Raw genomic sequence first — 21,897 nt, forward strand, 5'->3', positions numbered from 1 at the left:
TGTGCAGAAGCCCCATTACTTTGGTAACTATCTTTTCATTACAGCTTGCCACTGAACATGATTTTTCTTTTTCAACTACCAAGAAATAGGTCCAAAGCAGTATATCAACAAGGAAAGTGGGTATTTTTCAAAGATATTTGTAAAATTACTCATGACTGTTATACTAATGGCTGCAATATGGCTCTCACTAAAGTTGAGCTAAGAGATTCTCCATACAATTCATAAAATGTATTTGAAAAAGCTTCATTCAAAATTACAGTAAATGATCTTCTTCAAGCATAAAATGTTTGGTTACCTGTTGGAAAGTGAACCAACATCTATTTCAACTGAAGCTTGTGTGATCTAAAATGATGCGAAGTGAACTTGGCTTGCCATATTCCAAAATTGATCATAGGATCATTCATATCTTTACATATGGTGTTATGAAAAAAGCCCAATGAAAATAAAGAAGCAGTATATTACACTGAAGTTAACAAATGTTTTTGATATGATATAATACTGAGAGGACAAAACAGGTTACATACAGAACCTTTTTCAGTAAAGGATTACTACAAATAAAATCAATTTCAATGAAAGAAAAAGGGAATACCTCAAGAGTTCAACAAATAACTGGCCATAAAAAGTCTCCCACTTCTCTGTACTCAAGGCGAAAAGGCTGCTTGTTTTCATGCCAATTTATAAGACACATTAATGTCATGTCTGTTGGCCCCGATGCATGCGGATATCATGACTTTTTCTTTGCAACAATGGCTTCTCTACACAATAATGGGACAATCAGAATGGAAAATATGCTGGTCAGTTTACCGCTAAAAAACATGGATCGAAATGACTCATACTTATGTTATGGAACATTGCGATGAAGAAATTTGTGGTGATCATCACTATTACAACAGGTAACATGGGAGCTGTTCGACCAAAGGAGAGGATGCAGTCATCTAAAGCATACACTCTATCTTCTACACTTGCCACAATCTATGATGATGGCCAATACATGCACTGAATGAGTATCTGTCCATATGAGGAAGGCATGTCATGATTCTTATTACACATATCAAGCGGTGACGTTATGCATCTCCACTTCCTTTCGTGACGACCTTTGACACGTCTTCTGTCTTGTCAAAGGCACTGTCCCCACTGTCATCACTCCTTGACATCTTCCTAGAGGTCGTACTACCGAACCCAGAGTCATCATTATGCTCATCGTCTGTGCTCATTGCTGACTCTCTTGGGCGCTTCTTGGTTCCAGGAACCTATACGGATTGAATTTTTGAAAGTAAGAAGTTATAACTCTATTGGGGGTGTTGCAGGAAACTTTAAGTTCACTTACAGAATTAAGTAGTCAATGGACACCTACAACGTAATGGAACTGGGTGGTCCCAAAATAAAGTTACAGGAATTACATAATTCATTTGTCATTGGATCAACAGAAGTGCAGTTCCGTCTACTCCAAATACTCCTCACAGTTTATTCTGGGACCCCTCTTTCCTAGTTTTGTGAGGCATTGGGTAACTTTATAAACATGGCAATGTATTTGGCTTTCTTTCCATACAAATTTTCAACCAAGGCAGGTTGTTTGTGACCTACCAAGTGCAATGTTCCCACATTGGTCTTCATGTACCTAAGATTTCTCTTCAAAAGGTATTAAAGACAAGTAGGTCACACTCCAAATACTCATCACAGTTTATTCTGGGACCCCTCTTTCCTAGTTTTGTGAGGCATTGGGTAACTTTATAAACATGGCAATGTATTTGGCTTTCTTTCCATACAAATTTTCAACCAAGGCAGGTTGTTTGTGACCTACCAAGTGCAATGTTCCCACATTGGTCTTCATGTACCTAAGATTTCTCTTCAAAAGGTATTAAAGACAAGTATTACTTATGTCCATCCACTTACCTCTGGGACATACATGGAATAATTTGTCTCTCTTTCTTAGTTCATATCGTGAAGGCTTGAGCACTTCATAGAATCAAGTAAGAATTGTGGTAAAGATGACTATTTAATGGTGTTCTTCACATGTCAAATTGGAAAAAAAAATCAAAAGCTTACCGGAGCAGTAGGAGGAAGCATCTGTCCGTTCCTGTTGGGGTACATGACCTTCTCGGCCTTGTCAATGACCTCTGGATCCTGAAGCCATGGGTGCGCCAAGGCCTGCTTGGTAGTCAGTCTCCGCTTTGGATCAACAGTCAAAAGTTTCTTGACCATATCGATTGCTGCATGGTAAGAAATGAGATTTATCCTTAATTATTCCATACCAAACATTCACATCTTTGTTCCTGGCCCATGACTAATTTAAAGGATGCCGATCAAATTCAATTTGCAGATATTTCAATTTCAATTTACAGATATGTCAAGTTGCTCAGTATTTTCAAGGATAATCATATAACAGTAATAAAAGAGCAGATACATAAAAAAACCTCTCTCAGCTGCAATATAGCTTTATACTCCTTGATTGAAGCCTTCATTAAAGAACAAAATCAAGACAAAGGTATGCAATATCCTTTTTTAAGCAAAAATTGCAACATCATCAAGTACCCTAAGGACACTGTCGGTGGGTATTTCCACAAGGGTATTACCAACATTGTCATAGTTTGAGTGCCTGTTCTTTGCCTTGCCTCCCTTTTTATCATGTAATGTGGACAATGTCGAATGAGCTTGTTCTATCATATGATTTTGTTCAATTCCACAAAACCGTTACATTTATGATATTGAGGTATTACCTATGGTAACAGAATAACCTGAGAATCAGGCCTTTTCTATTAAAAAAAATGTCTTAAAAAAAAATCAAAGCATTATAAACAATAATGTCATGGTGAAATTTCTGTTTATATAAGCTTTGTTTAATCACAGAATTTGGGCATTCAGGACTACAAATTTGATTATTTTATGGTAAATATGAGGCAAGGTGCAATTTCAATCCTAGCCAAGCTGAGAACTCAAAACCATACCTGACTCTGATACTGATCCCCAGTACTTTGTTGGGAAGCTGTAGTAACCTCTCTTAATCTGCTGCTCCAAGGTCATCACCTTGATTTCATCCGAGAACGGAGGGTACCCTGCAAGGCAGATGTAGAGGATGACCCCTATACTCCAGCAATCGACGGCTTTTGTGTAGCCACCCATACCCATACTGGTCAGGATCTCTGGGGCGAGGTAGGTAGGTGTGCCACATAGGGTCTTCATCAGGGATTGCTCTCCGACAAACTTGGAGAGACCAAAGTCGGTGACTTTAAGGACGGTTTCCTTGTCGTCGGTCATGAGGAGCAGGTTTTCTGGCTGTGATTAAGGAAGACATTTAGATATAATCAGTGATAAAAAAAATTGGTTTCATTGATTGTTCACTGACAAACTAACAGAGACCAAGGTCAGAGACCTTCAGTTCAGTTTCCTTGTCGTTGTCATGAGCAAGAGGTTCTCGGGATGGGGTTTACATGTAGGATGATATTACAATCAGCGTTACTGATTTTAAAGGAAGTTTCCATCACAGATTGTTCACAATAAACAAACCAGAATAGGCAAAAGTCTTCATAATTTCAGGGAGGAGTTTCATCATCATTTGGTGTCAGTTATTCACAGGCCTATACAGGGGAGCGTTCATGAAAGGATTTGTCAGACGTTTCATCCGACAAGTCCTGTTTTATCCGACAGTTGCCATGGTAATAGTGCCTATCGACCAATCAGAATCAAGGAAAGATTTCAGATCTGACAACTTGTCGGCCCAAAATGTTGAGGTAACACTCCCCTGATTTTCACCACAACCTAGGCTAATGCCACAACACCACATCTGTATGCACTACCATCCACTCGTTCCGCCATTACCAGTGACCCACATACACAGAGCGCCACCACCAACAGCCTACCAGCCTGCCAGCCAGCTTCTCTACATCACGGCATATACACGCCATAAGTACCGCAGCACGATTAGCAAACACTCACTCCTTATTAAAGACAGACAGTCAACCTGTCTTGACGGACAGTCTAGTCTTCTTTCCTGCTCTGCAACTCTGCAATCATCGACTCATATTCTGATCTTGGGTTGAAATCGAACTCTGGTTTAAAGTTGTGGTTCAACTATGAACAGTCAATTGAGGCACAAATCTTTAACTTTACACATCCAATTTATTAACTCATATGACACCCACATTGTCTAGGAATGATAACTGAACTTTATTTTGAAGAATTTTTCTTCAATATAAAATCAAAAGGAAGTACAATAGTAACATAAGAAATATACAATATAATCAGAATCTTTTGCTCCCCATAATTTTAGCACAGAGTTAGACCGTGGTCTAAGTTAAACCTGAGTTCAGAATACGGGCCTTCGACTCAAACCAGCCTTCTCTCATCTCTCCAACTACTCAAGTCCCTCAACTTTTCTGATTTTCCGCGTTTCCCCTGTCTCGCCTTTATCCACTATCCTTAGTCCTTCTAGGACTCCCCACATGGGTGTACCGTAAGCCACTTCCACAATTAGACTAACTGGTATTGTACAAAATAGCTGTAAACCAGAATATCAGGCAACAAATCTTACCTTCAAATCCCTGTGTGTGATTCCATTGTCATGTAAATACTGTAAAACAGACGAAATAGAAAAAATACTGGTAAAGAGTACTGAAGCCCTTCAATACACAAAGTATAGCAATAAGGTTGTATTCATGGCAAATACTTACTGTATGAATAATATTTAACATTAATTTGTTAGGGTGCGTCATTACATCCCTAAAAATTCAAAGTATTCATATTTTTCACTACAATTTGTAAGTAAAACAAAAACAAAAAAGTGGTATAATGCCTCTGGCCGTCTCACCTGCATCACGCGGTTCAATATAGCAGCAGTGCTCACTTTGAATACTACTCTAACTCGCACAAGATGTTCAGTGATACATGGTTACTCTTATGTCCACTTTTTATGAACTAGACCAATAAACTTACAGAGATATGATGGTTATTCACCAAAAAACCCCAACATGGCCAAAGTTCATTGACCTTACATGACCTTTGACCATGATCATGTGACCTGAAACTCAAACAGGATATTCAGTGATACTTGATTACTCTTATGTACAAGTTTCATGAATCAGATCCATAAACTTTCAAAGTTATGATGGTAATTCAACAGATACACCCAATTCGGCCAAAGTTCATTGACCTTTGACCTTGGTCATGTGACCTGAAACGTGCACAGGATGTTCAGTGATACTTGATTACTCTAATGTCCAAGTTTAATGAACTAGCCCAATAAACTTCCAAAGTTATGATGGTAATTCAACAGATACCCCCGATTCGGCCAAAGTTCACTGACCCTAATGACCTTTGACCTTAATCATGAGACCTGAAACTTGCACAAAATTTTCAGTGATGCTTGATTACTATTATGTCCAAGTTTCATGAATCAGATCCATAAACTTTCAAAGTTATGATGGGAATTCAACAGATATCCCCAATTCGGCCAAAGTTCATTGACCCTAATGACCTTTGACCTTAATCATGAGACCTGAAACTTGCACAAAATTTTCAGTGATGCTTGATTACTATTATGTCCAAGTTTCATGAATCAGATCCATAAACTTTCAAAGTTATGATGGGAATTCAACAGATATCATCAATTCGGCCAAAGTTCATTGACCCTAAATGACCTTTGACCTTGGTCATGTGACGTGAAACTCATGCAGGATGTTCAGTGATACTTGATTAACCTTATGTCCAAGTTTCATGAACTAGGTCCATATATTTTCTAAGTTATGATGACATTTCAAAAACTTAACCACAGGTTAAGATTTCGATGTTGATTCCTCCAACATGGTCTAAGTTCATTGACCCTAAATGACCTTTGACCTTGGTCATGTGACATGAAACTCTAATAGGATGTTCAGTAATACTTGATTAACCTTATGGCCAAGTTTCATGAACTAGGTCCATATACTTTCTAAGTTATGATGTCATTTCAAAAACTTAACCTCAGGTTAAGATTTGATGTTGACGCCGCCGCCGCCGCCGTCGGAAAAGCGGCGCCTATAGTCTCACTTTGCTTCGCAGGTGAGACAAAAACAGATTAAAAAAAAGGTCAAGGTCTCATTTCATCAAAATATATCAATAACAAATATCAGAATCATATGACAACTATGATCAGCAGATTACAGCATCAACTTGTAACTTGCAATAAATAACAAGGTTTTATGATTCAGAGTCCAAGACATACCTTGCAAGCCGTAATCATTTGATAAAAGTAGAACTTAGCAGTAGCTTCATCAAACTTCCCAATGCTCACAACTCTGTCAAATAGTTCTCCACCCTCAACCCTAAAACAGGAAATGAATGAGAATGAATATGAATATCATGATCAGATCATTGTACATGCAGTACATTTCACATACAATGCATCTAAAAAAAATATACTTTAAAATGGCTGCCAAATAAAATAAATAAATCCATTTTCATTTGGGGAGGGGGGGACCCTATATAAAGCAAATAAAGCAAACTTCCAAATGACACCAAAAAGTTGGAAAACTATATTCATGCTTAAGTGAAGACTGCCTACTTGAATAAATGGTATATGAATTAGGCTGGACAGATTGATTTGATTAAATAGAGAAAAATCATTACTAGCTTAACGCTGGAAATTTCATCAAAATCGGATGTAAAATAAAAAAGTTATGACATTTTAAATTTTCGCTTATTTTTCACATAACAGTTATATGCACAACTCAAGGACATACAAATAAGACAAACGATGATGTCCCTCACTATTTCTTTTGTTTTTTTATTGTATGAGGTATACAATATATAATTTTTTAAAGATTTGACAGTAAGGACCAACTTGACTGAAACATATGGTATTAAACAATGCTAATCCACATGCCCAGGGAGGAATAAATCGTTGTTACACTTGACAGTGAAGACAGAATAAGAATATTTCATATAAAAATACAAAAGATATAGTGAATGGATGACATCATCAGCCTCCTCATTTGCAGTACCGACCAGGATGTGCATATAACTTTTTGTCAACAAGCTTTAAACTTTAAAATGTCATAACTTTCTTATTGTACATCCGATTTTGATGAAATTTTCAGTGTTATGCTTATTGGATTTTTCTCTCAGCCTTTTTGTTGGTGTAGACTTGTCCTATAAGAATCCAAAACTAATCTCAAATGATCATAATTTATCACAACGCCCTCTACTTTGAAAATTCCAAAGAACTTGCCTTCAAAAACTGACAAAAATTGGAAGGCTAATTCCTGCCCAGTCTAATTTTTATATCCTTTACGTGTAGTGCTCAACATAAAAGGAATAGATTTCCAACTTTTTGGTGTCATTTGAAAGATTTAATTGTCTTTCCATATACAAAGAAATTTTCCCCTAAAGTGATATTGGGCAGTCATTTAAAGAGTGTATAGTTTTTTTTTTTTTTTTAATGCACTGTAGTTTCAAACATGTCATTCTATGATTACAGTGAATGAAAAATGTCCAACTAGACATTTTCAGGATCATAGCACATCATATTTTGTCATATTTGCATTTGTTCTGATTGATTTTCATTTCAAAATATTGCCAATGTTATCACAAGACTTGCATGCTATCGATCAGATTTGCAATTTTCATTTCGTGCACTTTGGAAATACAGAAAACATATCCTAAATTTATGAAAAGACAAAATTACAAAAATATATAAAACAAAATTGTGAAATAATGAAAACATGTTATATAATAAGATACTTTACTTACAATTCTAGTACAATATACAGGACTTCTGGTGTGTCGAAAACATCTTCTATACCTATAATACATGGCTGAACATAACAAGAAATACAACAATTTATTATCAAACATTATAAATCTTTACCATTCATTCTCATTTCATTTTCTGCATCAATTTGCGTTGTTACAACTACACATAAATTGAATTATCAGGTTTGTTATTTTGTTTCCATCATTACTTTTTCACTATAGGTATACCTAGAGGGCTTGAATGGTGGCTATACAGTAGAATTACATTGTCAGTTCTGCACACCAGAAAGTAACGTTTTCAGAATATAATTTAATGGAACAAATTACCCTATTCCTTCTCAGGTTTGTCCTTCAAAACATAGCAGGCAAATAATCACAATAGAAGCACATCATCAAATACCACAAGTTTGAATTAGACTGCAATTTATGATTATAAATGCTAAACCAACAAAGCAGTTGTGCATTCAATATAGGGTTATGATGCCTAGAATTGCAAAACACCCTGAATCACTGGGAATTTAGCAGTTAGAGGAATATAAATGTATTCATCATAATTTTTTGACACCACTTTAGTGCAAAATCAACATTAACATAATGAAAATGCCCAAAGGCAAGGCTATGTATAGACGACCAAAGGTTATTGACTCTTTTTAAGTGAAGTAGTCTAGTTTCTAATGGTATGAACCGGGAGTATGAAGTAAGAAGTAATAATAGTATGAAGTGCTTTATAGAAACATTGAATGAAGTGTTATAGATGTACTACATACAGTCATGTGTCAAATTTCCTTGGTACACTTCACTCATTAATGATACACCATAATCCTATAATGAGAATTTTATATTTCCTTGAAGGAAAGCTATATTTATACACATTGCTGTACACTACAGGCAGGGGGGGGGTGACAATATACATGCATGGATCTGTAAGGGTATTTCAATGAAATTGTTTGCTAGCCTGACTGAATAAGTGACCTGTAGGTCAATCAAACAGCTCGTACTTGCAAAATGGGAAATATTATCAACAGCTGCACATATACCTTTATAATAAGCAACGCATCAATGTGAAACATGCAGACATGACATGGGGCAAATCTACATGTAGTGTGGTTTAACATTTAACCAATTGTGACACAACTCTCTAGCAGTAGGGAACCATTTTGTCAGCACATTTGGTGCTCAATTCATTCATAACTATCTGAAAATAAATGAAATAGTTTACTTCACCACGAAAGCATGGGAAATATAAAATAAATATAAGTAACATTTAATGTTAAGGCCTGGTCACACCGCTCAAGCGTTGTTGGAGCGGTCATGGAGCGGTAGGGAGAGAGGGTCGAATTTTGCTCACGAAATTGGGGAAAAAATCGAAAACAAAAATCGAAAAATAAAAACAATCGAAATCGAAAATGGTGAACGAAACCGAGCGGTGACGTTTTTTCTCTCCGCTCCACGACCGCTCCAACAATGCTCGGGCGGTGTGACCAGGCCTTAAACACTTTTTTAAAAAATCATCACTCACGTGGTGAAGCTTCTTTAGTATCCTGACTTCTTCCATCACTGTCTTCTCCATGTTCTAGAATGACACACATCTCCATTATAAATATTTTGCTCACAATTACTCTTTTTTGCCTTATAATATTATATGTAGACATGTGAAAGCATTGTGGTCTATTGGTACTGACCCTTCCTTGCCTTGCAATCAGAGGGTCATAGATTGAAATGCTTGCCACAGCATTAATTTCCTTCAGCAAAAAAAAAATCCACAACAAGCTGCACTTGACACGGTGAGGTACATGTAAATGGGTACTTGCAAGAAGGTATTCTACAAACAGTTGTTAACATCAAAATCAGTAGCCTAGCTTCAAATGAGCAATATATGAGTGTCTTGAGCTACTAGCACATAATAAAATACCCCATAGTATCATTATTATTACACAGCAAACACAACAACTCAGTTGATTTTAATTTTAGAGACACAAAGAGCAATTTGAATAAAAAGAAAGTATAAAAATACCCAACATGAACATCATCATTATTATCAGATGGCAAACTGAACAACTCAATTCATTTAGATTCTAGAGACACAAAGAGAAATCAATTAGCCCTATACGTGTGTTAGCTTATCCGATCAATATGCAAAATTTGATCCAGGCAGATTAATAATTCTCATTCATTAAATTCATTTCATATTAAATTTAAAAATAAGAAGAGCGGGGAAGGGGAAGTAGAAAAAGAAAAGACAAAAAAGAGAAGGAGAAAAGTGGGGAGAGGGAGGAGAGGATGAGACAAAATAGAAAGATGGAAGGAATTACAAAGATTTAAGGAGAAAGATATGAGAAAGGAGAAGAATTCATAAAATAGAAGATAAGTCTCAAAAGTTTCTTACCCGGACCATGGTCCCTCCTATTGAGAATGTCTTCTTTTCTATAATCTTGACTGCAACCTTCCGACATGTTCCTTTCTCAAATGCTAGCTTCACTTGCCCACAGGCCCCCCTTAAAAATAGAAATCACAAGGTCTGTAAATCTCCTTATGATAAATTATACAATACAGGTCTACATTTTATCAAAGCTGAGTAAAAAAAATTGTGTAGTAATATGAAACTATAAGTAACAAACAACAATATACAGGTACATTGTAGGTTTTAGATTTTCAAGTAATTATTTTTTAGCATACAGTGCGTCCCACAAAAAAGGAAACTCCATTTTGAGAGAAAGATTTCACAATTATTATGCTTTAACTATAAATTTGATACTCATGGAAAGATTGGAATCTCATCACTAATTTAAAACAAATCATTCACGAATGGCAGATAGCAAACAATAAATATTGAGACATATCAGAAACGATTTGTGCAGAAAATCGTGTGAATCTGAATCCACTCTCATTTCAGGGATCAGTGAGAGAAACCTAACAAAGAATACGAAAGAAATGCTAATGAGCCAATCGTCGAAAATGCACGGCCGTCGTATCATGAATCAATCTTGTCAAATATTTCTGCACAACCTGGTTTTGACATTAAAATTTCAAACTCATCTTGCTCATTTATGTGTGAAGAGTTGTTTCACTGTCACACATTAGGTATCAAAATGAAGAGGAATAAGTGAATTATATATTATATTTTTCACAAAACAATGATATGCACAAATAAGTGACTCAGTCGACGATGTCAATCACTCACTATTTCTTTTGTTTTTAATTGTTTGAATTATACAATATTTCATTTTTTACAGAATTGACAATAAGGACCAACTTGACTGATCCATATAGTATTACCAATGCTACAACATGTACATGTAAGGGAGGAATTAATCGTTGTATCGCTTGACAATTAGGAGAAAATTTGAAAATTTCATATTTCATATAATACAATACAAAAAAAATAGTGAGTGGATGACATCATAGTCTCCTCATTTGCATACCCACCAAGATGTGCATATAATTGTTTTATGAAATTAAGCAAAACTTTAAAATGTCATAACTTTCTTATTTTAAATCTGATTTTGATGACATTTTCAGTGTTATGCTTGTTGGATTTTTCTCTTTTTATTCAAATCAACTTTTTGCTGGGGTGGACTTGTCCTTTAAAGCTTTACAAATATAATGACATTTTTTGTGTGTTATCAGACATTACACTCTCATTATAAGATTGACGCTACATATACATCATGTGGAATATATTGTATAGAGTTACGTTTAGTAACAAAGGAAAACCAAAAATAAGAATATTGTTACCGGTAATTGTACATTTACAATAGAGGATGGACTCTATAGTGAACCTGGTGGGTGTTTCATAAAGCTGTTCGTAAGTTAAGAGCGACTTTAAGAACGACTGGTGATCCCTTAATGCGGTAAGTGGTATATTGTATTGGTGATGGTTTAGCGCGTAAGAAAGGTTCACCAGTCGTTCTTAAAGTCGCTCTTATCTTACGAACAGCTTTATGAAACGGCCCCCAGATGTGTCTGACAAAACACCCACCCTGTGTCCTTCAACTTGCTTTACTTGTATGTACATGAGAAAGTTTGTAACTTCCTCTTTGTAACAGGTGCAATTAATTATCATCAGTCATTGACACCTTATGAATAGTTAAATGTACATGTGTGTACATGTAGGCCTATCAATATGGCTGAAACACAATGTGATTATCATATCAACACTTAATATGAAGAAGTCATTAATTCCGCTGTATTGTAATCAAATTACTCGTAGCTATCTTTGAATATTTCATTTCTGGAGAGCTAAATGTAGTTTTTGTTTTTGCTTTCATTAGAATAGACTATATTATAAGCCATTTCATTATTACAATTTGTGCATGAGCAGATAAAGGTCAATAATAAACCAGAATAGGAATTTTCTAAATCATTGAGATGAGCATCATGGTTGTTATCCCATTCAAAGAATGGTGATGATGATGATTACGAAGTGCATTGTAGATTTCAACTTGTGCTTGCATTATTGATCTTCATGATTAAATGGTGGTAATTTTTTACCGGACTGCTAAGAAAGCATGAATGATTGTAAGCAGGCAACCAGAGGACCGACAGCTTAAGGTCCCCCCTGAAAGACCTGGTACTGAAGATTAATGCTTTACCAAAAGGCACTAGCGCACCAAGTGGGAATCGAACCCGGGTCACCCGAATACGAATCCCCCGCTCTACCGACTGAGCTATCGCGCCTCCTCGGACAGGATGTGTGAAGGAAAGGTTGTTCACAAAGCCCCTTTAAGCAATAGTCGGTGGTCACTCCCATCCATTAAATAAGAAATTACTACTTCGTAGTGGAAGGTGGGAATCAGTCAGGGCAAAAACAAGCCGTTACGGATATTCTTTTATTCCTTTCTCAATTCGTCTTCTGAACCATAAAATACATGTAGAAAACAAGTCACCTCATTGCAGAATTACACTTATTCTTCAATATTGCCATCTATGTCTCCTCATAAATACAATATACTCAAACTGCCACGAATGTAATGAGTAATGATAGTAGTAGCAGCAATAGTAATGATAATGATAATGAACAGCAACTATAATGATTAAAATAATAATAGTATCGACAACATGGTCAATGTAGAGTTGTGGATTTTTATATGTGAATTATGCTTCAAGTAATAAATAAACAAATAAATAAAATGACCGGATACTTTCTCATTTAACAGTTCTAAAATGATGATGATAATGATAATCACGCCAAATATGCCTACTTGTTGTTCTTATTTTAACAATGATCTCATTATACTCTTTTAATCGACTTTAATATAATAAGAATGAATGTACATGTAATATATGCACGCCAATATTTTGTATTAATTTGTCTCTCCTTGATTTTGTATATTTCCTTATAAAATGTGTTGTCATTTTTTTTGAATGTATACAAAATGAATTTCCATTTAGCTGGACAATAAAACATTATATATGATGATGATGATGGTGGTGGTGGTGGTGATGATTATGATGATGATGGTGGTGATGATGATCACAATGACATGGATGATAATGACAATAATGAAGATGGTGTTATGACAGTGGTGATCATGACAATGACGATAATAATAATGATGTAGATTATGATATTGATGGTAATGATGATGATGATAACACAGAAACTATTCCTCCTCACTTACCTGCCTAATACTTTTGACATGATGAACTTTTCTCTAAGTGCTGAAGGAAGATTACTTTGATCAGAATCCGATGTATCCATGAAAACATATGCTGAAATAACACATAATAGTATAAATTCATAAATCATCTGTCATGCATGCTTCATGAACTTTATAAATGAAATGTAATAATATTGCATCACATGACCATACTGGCATGGAATCATATAGACGGGGGACATTCCTATCCTATAAGGATGCCAGAGGAATTGAAAAAAATATAAAGACAAAATGTTTAAAAATACCCCAAAATACACTAACATGGTTGTCAAAGATAGAAAAGGGTTATCACTACAAGGTCAGGTATTATCTTGCAGAGGAATATAAAGATCATCTCTTATTTTGCAACATACATGTAGGATTTTATTGACTAAAAGACATGCCAGGTGTTTTACTTTATCACTGAGCAATGTCTATTAGAATCATTTTTACACATAATCTCTACATGTATGTATGCAAATAAAGAAAGTGGTAAGTTGTCAAATTCTGAAAGAACTTGATTTCACATTTAACAAGGATTTTGTTTTACTGACAAAATACAACCGAATTCTCCCAAACTCACTATTTCTCAAAAAAATTCTCAACCATTCAAAAAAAAAATGCATACAAGAGAAAAAAAGTGCTAAAATCCATTACTATTTACCTTTGTTTTTGGATAATGAAAGAGCAATCTCATCATTGTTGTTTAGAACTCTCTTCTTCCCTTTACCTTGAAAAGTGTAAAATAGGAAAGGGTTGAATAAAGTTAATTAAATGTCTGCTTAATTTGTGCATTTTTATAGTACATATACCACCAACGACATCATGAGAGACCTAATGTTCACTGTGGTCACCAACTTTTTCATCAACAACCCCTGCATTATAAACTGAGAAATAAAGTTTGTGTGTGTGTGACCACCATCCGATTCAATAGTAGTTTTTAATGGACAGAGGCATGAAAACAGCCCCCATTAAAAAAAAAAATCTTATTTTTTTCCCCCTGATATGGTATTTAAAGTTATTCTCAAGGGCAGTAGGCGATAACCTTTTTTAACATGTACATGTAATAAGATGAAAAAATACTCTCAGTAATTAAGTTCTAGAGTTTTTATTTTCCCCTAAAAGTATATTCATGGACAGTATTAAAAAGAGAGATTTTTCAACAATGTAAGAGAACAGGAAAGTTTTGAAAACTGTAACCTCCAAAAAGAATTTTTAAGAAATCCCCCAAACAATTAATGAGGTAATTTTAAGGGCAGTAAATGTACATGTGATAGAATTATGTCGATATTAGAGAACAGGAGAAAAAACTCAGTACAGGTAATTTATACCCATGATAAATAGGGTATATGTATTTCAGAGGTCTGAACACGGACATTCAAGATTCTTGTGAAATATCATTTGAGAAAAAAAATGCACTGACTTGAAGATAAAGGGGAAGGGAAATAAAAAAGGGAAAAGGATTGCAAAATATACATGAGATTCTGATTTCACCAATGATCCCTAAATTTTGATAATAGATCATCGTTTCTATTATTTCAATTTAGTTATTGCCCTAAAAGAGATCTACATCAAAGACCTTACTTTAGCTTCTTACCAATCTTTTCTCCATTCACAAAGGTGCCATTTGAGCTCCTATCTTCAATAAAGTAGAAACTGCAATTATCATTTGATTCCTGGAAAACACAAGAAGAAATATGCAACTTCTGATACCAGGACTGGCATAATGAAAATTATTTTACAGGTTCTCTGTAAAGTTTGAAATGATTTATTTTTCTATTAAATGAACTTTCAACATATATCATAATCCTGTATGATAGTATCTTAAATCTACAATAAAAATTGATATGTCTGTTTATTTCATGTTGAATGTAATTAGCTTCTAACAACATTGTGGACATTTAGCTGAGAAGAAATATTTTCATAATTTATTATGTGTCCATACGAATATGGAAGAGCATCATTGACACTGAGCATTTAGACCTGAAGTTTAGTTGATATATCCCATTCCCATGACATTACCCAATCATAACATTGAAGAATGAATTTTTATTTAGATATATTAAAGACTACAACTTGTAACTCCAGTGGATGAAAGGCGTTGAGGGTGGTCACCTACATTGTATTTCCTTACCTTAAATATCCTAAAATGTGTTTTACTAAGTGTCTGGTAACAGGGATTTCTGCTTATCTCGGGGCTGTTGTAACAAATGTCGCACGATGGATCCCTTCCAAATAGGTATTCTTCCTTTGTATCCAAGAAATCTACAATTTTCATAAAAAGGATAGAATAATATTTACAAAATTAATATGGTTGCATTCTTGCAGATTCAATTTATTGCCCTTTTACCGTACCATGGTTACTTGGTAAATGTGTACAAACGATGAAGGCGATTATGATGCTGATGGAAATGACAACAACTACCACCAATAAACACATAATCAATAGATGATAATACACCTCCACCTACAACTCAAAACTTTTTCTTCACATCTGTTGTTGAAAGCTTAATTATCACTTGAGAGTCAAAAAGATACATGTACAAAATCATACTGAATAGTGAATAGAACTTAAATATGGGGAAGTTCACCCTGATAAGTTTTTTTTTTCATTAGCAAAAATTCAGTAAACATTCTACTAAAATCCACATACAGAGTTGTGATTTTTTTTTGGGGGTGGGGGTGGGGGTGAGACCATAATGTTCTATGGAAGTCTAATCACATCAGCATCATTTGTTGACTGTGAACAAAGCGGTTGGAAAGGATTGAAAACCTTGCTTCTAAAAACAGCTTTAACTGAAATTGAAAATACTAATGAATTTCATATTACATGTTCATTAGCCATTACTCACTATACATTAAGTAAAAAATGTATAATTTAGATTTGTCTATCAGCACTTTGGACAGTAGGTGCATGTGTTAACAATTCGTAAGAGCGCGACTGTTTCAAATCGAGTTTGGATCAGATCATTCAGATTTCAGCTCAGATGTGTACAAGTAAACACAGCAAAAATCAGAGCCAGGTGACTCGGCTCTGCCAATTTCAATTTTCATTCATTTTTTCAACAAAAAATGTTAAAAATGCCACTTTTCAGGATTCATTACAGATTTTTCCGGACACTGTTTGTAAGTGTTACTGTATAGTGAATGATCAGTTGATTATTGCCTAACTTACTATGTCTTGTGCAGGCTTAGACAGCTGGCACCCGTCTGTTTCGAGTTTTTTAACATTTTATTTTTTTTATTTCTCCTCGTACATGTACACAGACGGCTCGCTATCGTGCAGCCACCATTAGGGGACTTGCAATGCAAAATCCCCCCGTCGGGGCTCTTCAATTTTTGTCTTTAATGAATAAAAATTTTGAAAGTTAACACAACCAAAATGCAAATTAATATTCCCTCTTGGCATTAATTGCCAAAAAACAGAGAAAAATTAAGTTAAAAGGAACAAAAACAGTGACTTACCTCGGCTGTCGCGCAAATTCACTTCCCCGTTTTATCCGATCTTAAGTACATAAACATATGGCCATTGAGTTCCCTGTACAGATCGCGCTAGAACTTCGGTCTCTGTATTTGGTGAGTGAAGCCAACGCAGTTCAGCTGAACAACCAACATAACAGAGACCGAAGCTTTTGGTCTAGTGCAGGCTATACTACACAGTGACATGAATGAATGACCTGTGGCTACAACTGAAGTACAACATAAATTCTAATAATTATGAAGAATTAGATTAGAAGTTAGACCTACCAACGCTCTTAAAACATTTCCCAATAGGATACAGACGACCCCAAACAACCACCTTCTCCTCCACAAAATCAAAATCTCCTTCAGCAACCTCCTGCGTTGGAATAGTCTCCATACTTGACAAAGTTCCCCCGGATGACAAACTCGCACTCGCACTGCTCGATGTGGTGTTGGGCTCTACGGAGCTCGAGCTCGAGCCGTTCAAGCTCATGTCGCACACACATGCAGTAGTAAACACGGGAACGCTGGGCCCGAGTGCGCTACGTATGTGCTCAGCGGAAACTCGAGGCTAACCTCCGCCAGTCTGACCCGGCAGATGTACCGTGACGTAAGTATCCAATCCGGCGGCACGAAATACTGCGGCGCGAGATTCAGCCTGAACACTGCCACTGCCTGGATTATTTCCTTGAGTCCATCTTTCAATTAGCTCATCGGGTAAGAAGATATCATCAACAATCCAATAATTTCTGCAAATTCGATTAACTTCGTATGGTTTTGAATTCTGCAAGCAAAGTCCAAGTAATTGTCCGTTATTTTTTGGTAAAATTCCAATACACCGTATCGTAGGTCTACGCTAGTTCTAATTCTATATCAGCTGATAAACCACGTGGCGATCGGCGATCGCGCGTTTGCGGTCATCGACCTTAAGGCTATCCGGATACGAATCCCGGATCAGGGGATTCCCAATTATTGATCATGATCATTGACAGGCGGTCCCCGTCCAGAGAGAAGATAAAAGTCATGGCATTCAGGGGCGGATCCAGCCTTCGCCAATAGGGGGGGGGGGCCGAAAAAATATTTTCATCAACATTTTTCCTCGATTGGCCGTTATAATCTAATTGTTGTTGGTTTTTCAGGGGGTAGTCTTCTAGCTAAAGACTGAAGTTTTAATGTATAAACAAGATAAGGTATCTCATAATGGTCTTAATGCGAGCGCGAAGCGCGAGCTGAAATTCTTTGATATTTTATGTCCTTATAGAGCTGAAGATTCTGAGCAGTTTTTATAATCATGAACAAAGAAAAGTATCCAACTAAACAATGCGAGCGCGAAGCGCGAGCCGAAATTTTATTATAGTAACGCGAAGAGAGACTCAATTAGGACTTTTTTAGTGATTAATGAAGAGGATACAAGTATCACCAATTAAATAATGAGAGTGCAAAGCGCGAGCTCAAAATTTTTGATATTCTGACCTGAAAACTGGACAGTCTAAGCGCGTTTATTTAAATAAAGAACAAGCTGTGTGTCTCAAACAATCAAATGCGAACGCGAAGCACGAGCTTAATTTTTTGATATACTGACATGATAAAGGAGCATTTTGACAAATTTTGGAAAGAATTTCCAAAGAGAACAGGTATCTCAAACAATGCGAGCGCGAGCTGAAAATTTTGTTATAACAATTTGTGTAAATCAAACAAAATAATGAAAGCTTGATGTGCGAGCTAAAATATTGCGTGCAATTTGATTTCGGAAGTGTCATTTAATCCTCTTGAATGGGATTCATTACACAGGCAATGCGAGCGCGAGCGAAAATTTTTATATAAAGTCTATTTTCCAATTTTTCCCCTCACCTTTTTCTTGTTTCCTTTCGGGGTCGGGCCGGCCGTTACGAGGCTGTAAATTACACATCATGGGTATAATACCTCTTTCTTACTTTTCTTTCTGTTTTTCGTAGTTTCTATCAAGATAAAGAGTACACTTTTTTCAGGTTATCAAAAAATAGGCCGGGGGCCGGCTCGGCCCCCTCCTGGATCCGCGCCTGGCATTCCCCCAGAATATCGATTCGATTTTGTCACATCTCTTACCTTAGAATAGAAACACAAAGGAGCGAGGACAGTATTCAGAAATCTTCCCTATAATATTTCAGAAAGGGTGTGGCCAGGGGCGGAAATCTCTCCCAAAAGGTATGGGGGGACTACAACTAAGGGCTGGAAAATTGACAAGCAAAAAAAAGGTTATCTCGTCCAAAATACATGTTTTATTTCGATTTTGAATGATGTATTTGTTTTCATCACAAAAGACCAAGTAGCGGGGGACATTAAATATTGTGCCCCCCCCAATATAAGTTGAGTAGGGGGGCGTCCCCCTGTCCCCCTAGGATTTCCGTCCATGGGTGTGGCCCAGGGGCAAGAGGGGGCAAGAGAGTAGACGAGCTTCGGGCGCTCGGCCGCGGGAGACGTTTCCATCCACATTTTTGGTCTGACAACTTTCTTTGATTCTGATTGACGGAGAAGCACAGTTTCGTTCTGTCGGAAACAGAGGCCCGTAGGCCTATTCTGAAGTCGGGTTTAACCACAGAGATGTATATTAAGTATCTCTATGGGTTTAACTTAGAGTTATACCATGGTCTAACTCTGTGCTAAAATTATGGGAAGCGAAAGGTGTCATTTTTTAAAAATTAATTTGTATGTTTCTTTTGTTTACTGTGCTCTTTCCTGATTAATCGATTGTGGAGACAATCATTTATTTATTCTCCCTACACTGATTTGAGAGCCAAATGAGCTGAAATATTATATCTCTACTGTTAGTGATTTATGTATGTAACAATTGGCTGTCCATACTCAAACCACAACTTATTAGTTAGTCTAGATTCTATCCGTTGGTAGTTCATTTCTCTCCCCCCCCCCCCCCCTCTCTCATTCTCCACCATGTACCAAACCCCATTGATCGCGATATTCCCTATTTTTCACGCCCTAAAAGGATAATTCGAGGGGTTGTTTATATTTAGGGCGTAGAGGTCGATTGTGTAGTATAGGGGCCAGAGTAAAAAAAAAACACACACACAACAGTCCTGACAAAGGACTACTTATAAGTTTAACTTAAACCCGACATCAGAAAAAACATGGTCGGAAAGAATAGGCCTACTCTGTCGTATTCCGCGAAGGTCCTATAGCTTTCATAAACGACCCCCTGCTGTAGTTTTCACCCACAACAAAGACATTGGGAAACATTTTTGTATGTACCAAAATATATTTAACCTGCGCCGTTTCATTTTTAAGAATTTTTGTACATCTTTTTTTTTTTACCTCTAAGGCCCTGTATTTTTTTAATCTCTGCCCCAGTCCCCCCCCCCCCCTCTTGTCGGCCCCTGCTGTACTGACTGATCCACATGCATGCGTCATGAAACCTAACACTAAAACCATGAACGATATCAAGAAACATGTATATGATAAGACCCTCGTGCTAGCATAGTCTTATATGCCTATGTAAAGGTCTATGAGTGTTCTCAGCGGAGGGACTTTTTTTTAGAAGGGGCGTTGGGGTGTTGGAGGTCAGTGGCATATGAGCATAAAATATTGAGGGGCCATAAATGGCATGTGGAGCAAAATAAATTTCTACAAAAGCAGTAAGTGATCCAAATTTTAGAACTTTTTATACAAAATCTAATTTTGTGATGGATTTCGACATACATGTAATGCCAAAAGATCCACCCCCTTTCAATTTTCTTTCTTTTCTCCGTTATTATTTTTCTTGTCTGTGAAACTGATGGGGGTCCATCAGTCTCTTAAGCCACCCCCCTCCTCTTTATCAGTTGGGGTATGGTAGTCACTGAGACCGAAGCCTTATAAGTGCATGCTATATATCTTTATTTTCACAAAAAAAGAATAGGTAATTCATAAGAACTATCAATAATACTACGAGCGTGAAGCACGAGCTGAATTTTTTGTTAAATAATAATATATTTAAGATAGGCGATACACTTTTTCTGTTTATGCCCTATTGTTTCTAAATTTTGAATGGATGTAAATACTTGGTTGAATTTTCGCAATATAAGTTGTCACAAATTTTCAAATATTGATATATGTTTTGGTTTTCCAAGTAAATTTCAACATCTCTCAAACACAATAATTTTGTTTTTAAAATACTTCATTTTCAGAACAAAATGTCAAGAAGGACAATTTTCGTTAGCTTTAATCATTATTGAGTTGAAATTTGTTGAAATGTCTATTGCTTTTAAAAAGGGCAAGAAGATGTTACAGTATAAAAAGAAAATGGAGACCTTTTACTAATTTTGAACTAAGTTGAGACTTGCTTTTTTTTTAAATGTATTTAATGATGTACCTTATCTTCATTACGATGAATATTGATGTATCTTGTTGTACACGATATATTGTACATATATTTTTTTATTGAAGCAATAAAGATTCCAAAATTGAAAAAAAAATAATAAAATTTTATTATATTAGGTATTTATATAGCGCCATCTATCTAGAAATAATCTGAGGCGCAAAATTTGATTTTTAATCAAAATATCGAAATTTTTGCTCGCTCGTTTAGCTCTCTTGCAACTTTGTATAATTTTTACCCAATATATGCTATATCAAAGTTTTTAGCTCATAGTTAGGTTGCCAAATAGCACCCCCTTGAACAAAAATATTAATGATCATCGATCATCTATACCTGCCATGTAATCAGTATGATGTTTTTCTGTAAATTATTGGGGATAATACAGGCCATCCCCCTATCTGAAATATGGCCGGATTGTGATGATATTGTATATCATCCCTCCCATTTTTAAAGAAAAAAAATGTTTTATTATATCGTTTTATTTGATTTGATAGCATTCCGTTCATCATAAAAACAGAACCAAAACAAGCTATATACCAAGTTAATACTACATGGGAAAATCGTGAAATAATTCATTGATAAAAATCTGGAAAACATTTGAAAAAAAAGTATATGATATACATGTAAATGAATGGGGGGAACTAGAAAAGCAAAGCCTTATTAGCGCTGCCACCTTTACAAAAAATGGAAACTGAATATAATGTAATAGAAATGTTAATACTG

The 21,897-nt window shown here is 35.9% G+C and overlaps 1 protein-coding gene across 1 annotated transcript; it reads right to left on the minus strand.

Moving 5' to 3' along the window:
• Positions 1-541: 541 nt before the first annotated feature.
• On the minus strand, positions 542-17,734 carry LOC121408487 (serine/threonine-protein kinase Chk2-like). Its single transcript, XM_041599969.1, has 13 exons — positions 17,112-17,734; positions 15,499-15,629; positions 14,962-15,040; positions 14,029-14,094; positions 13,347-13,437; positions 10,112-10,220; positions 9,245-9,298; positions 7,723-7,787; positions 6,197-6,296; positions 4,529-4,567; positions 2,946-3,273; positions 2,047-2,210; positions 542-1,250 (listed from the first exon to the last, which is right to left on the minus strand). The coding sequence occupies exons 1-13, from the start codon at positions 17,317-17,319 to the stop codon at positions 1,065-1,067; spliced, it is 1,620 nt and encodes a 539-aa protein (XP_041455903.1). The 5' UTR covers positions 17,320-17,734; the 3' UTR covers positions 542-1,064.
• Between the last annotated feature and the right edge of the window lie 4,163 nt (positions 17,735-21,897).

Source organism: Lytechinus variegatus, chromosome 2, assembly GCF_018143015.1.
Source record: "Lytechinus variegatus isolate NC3 chromosome 2, Lvar_3.0, whole genome shotgun sequence".
NCBI classification, from domain to species: domain Eukaryota; kingdom Metazoa; phylum Echinodermata; class Echinoidea; order Temnopleuroida; family Toxopneustidae; genus Lytechinus; species Lytechinus variegatus.

Coding starts and splice junctions, on each gene's coding strand:
- LOC121408487 (XM_041599969.1), bottom strand. CDS start 17,319: ATGAGCTTGAACGGCTCGAGCTCGAGCTCCGTAGAGCCCAACACCACA. Junction 15,041..15,498: donor CACATTTTAGGATATTTAAG/GTAAGGAAATAC, acceptor TGTGTTTTCCAG/GAATCAAATGATAATTGCAG. Junction 6,297..7,722: donor CTGTATATTGTACTAGAATT/GTAAGTAAAGTA, acceptor TTCCTGTTTTAG/GGTTGAGGGTGGAGAACTAT.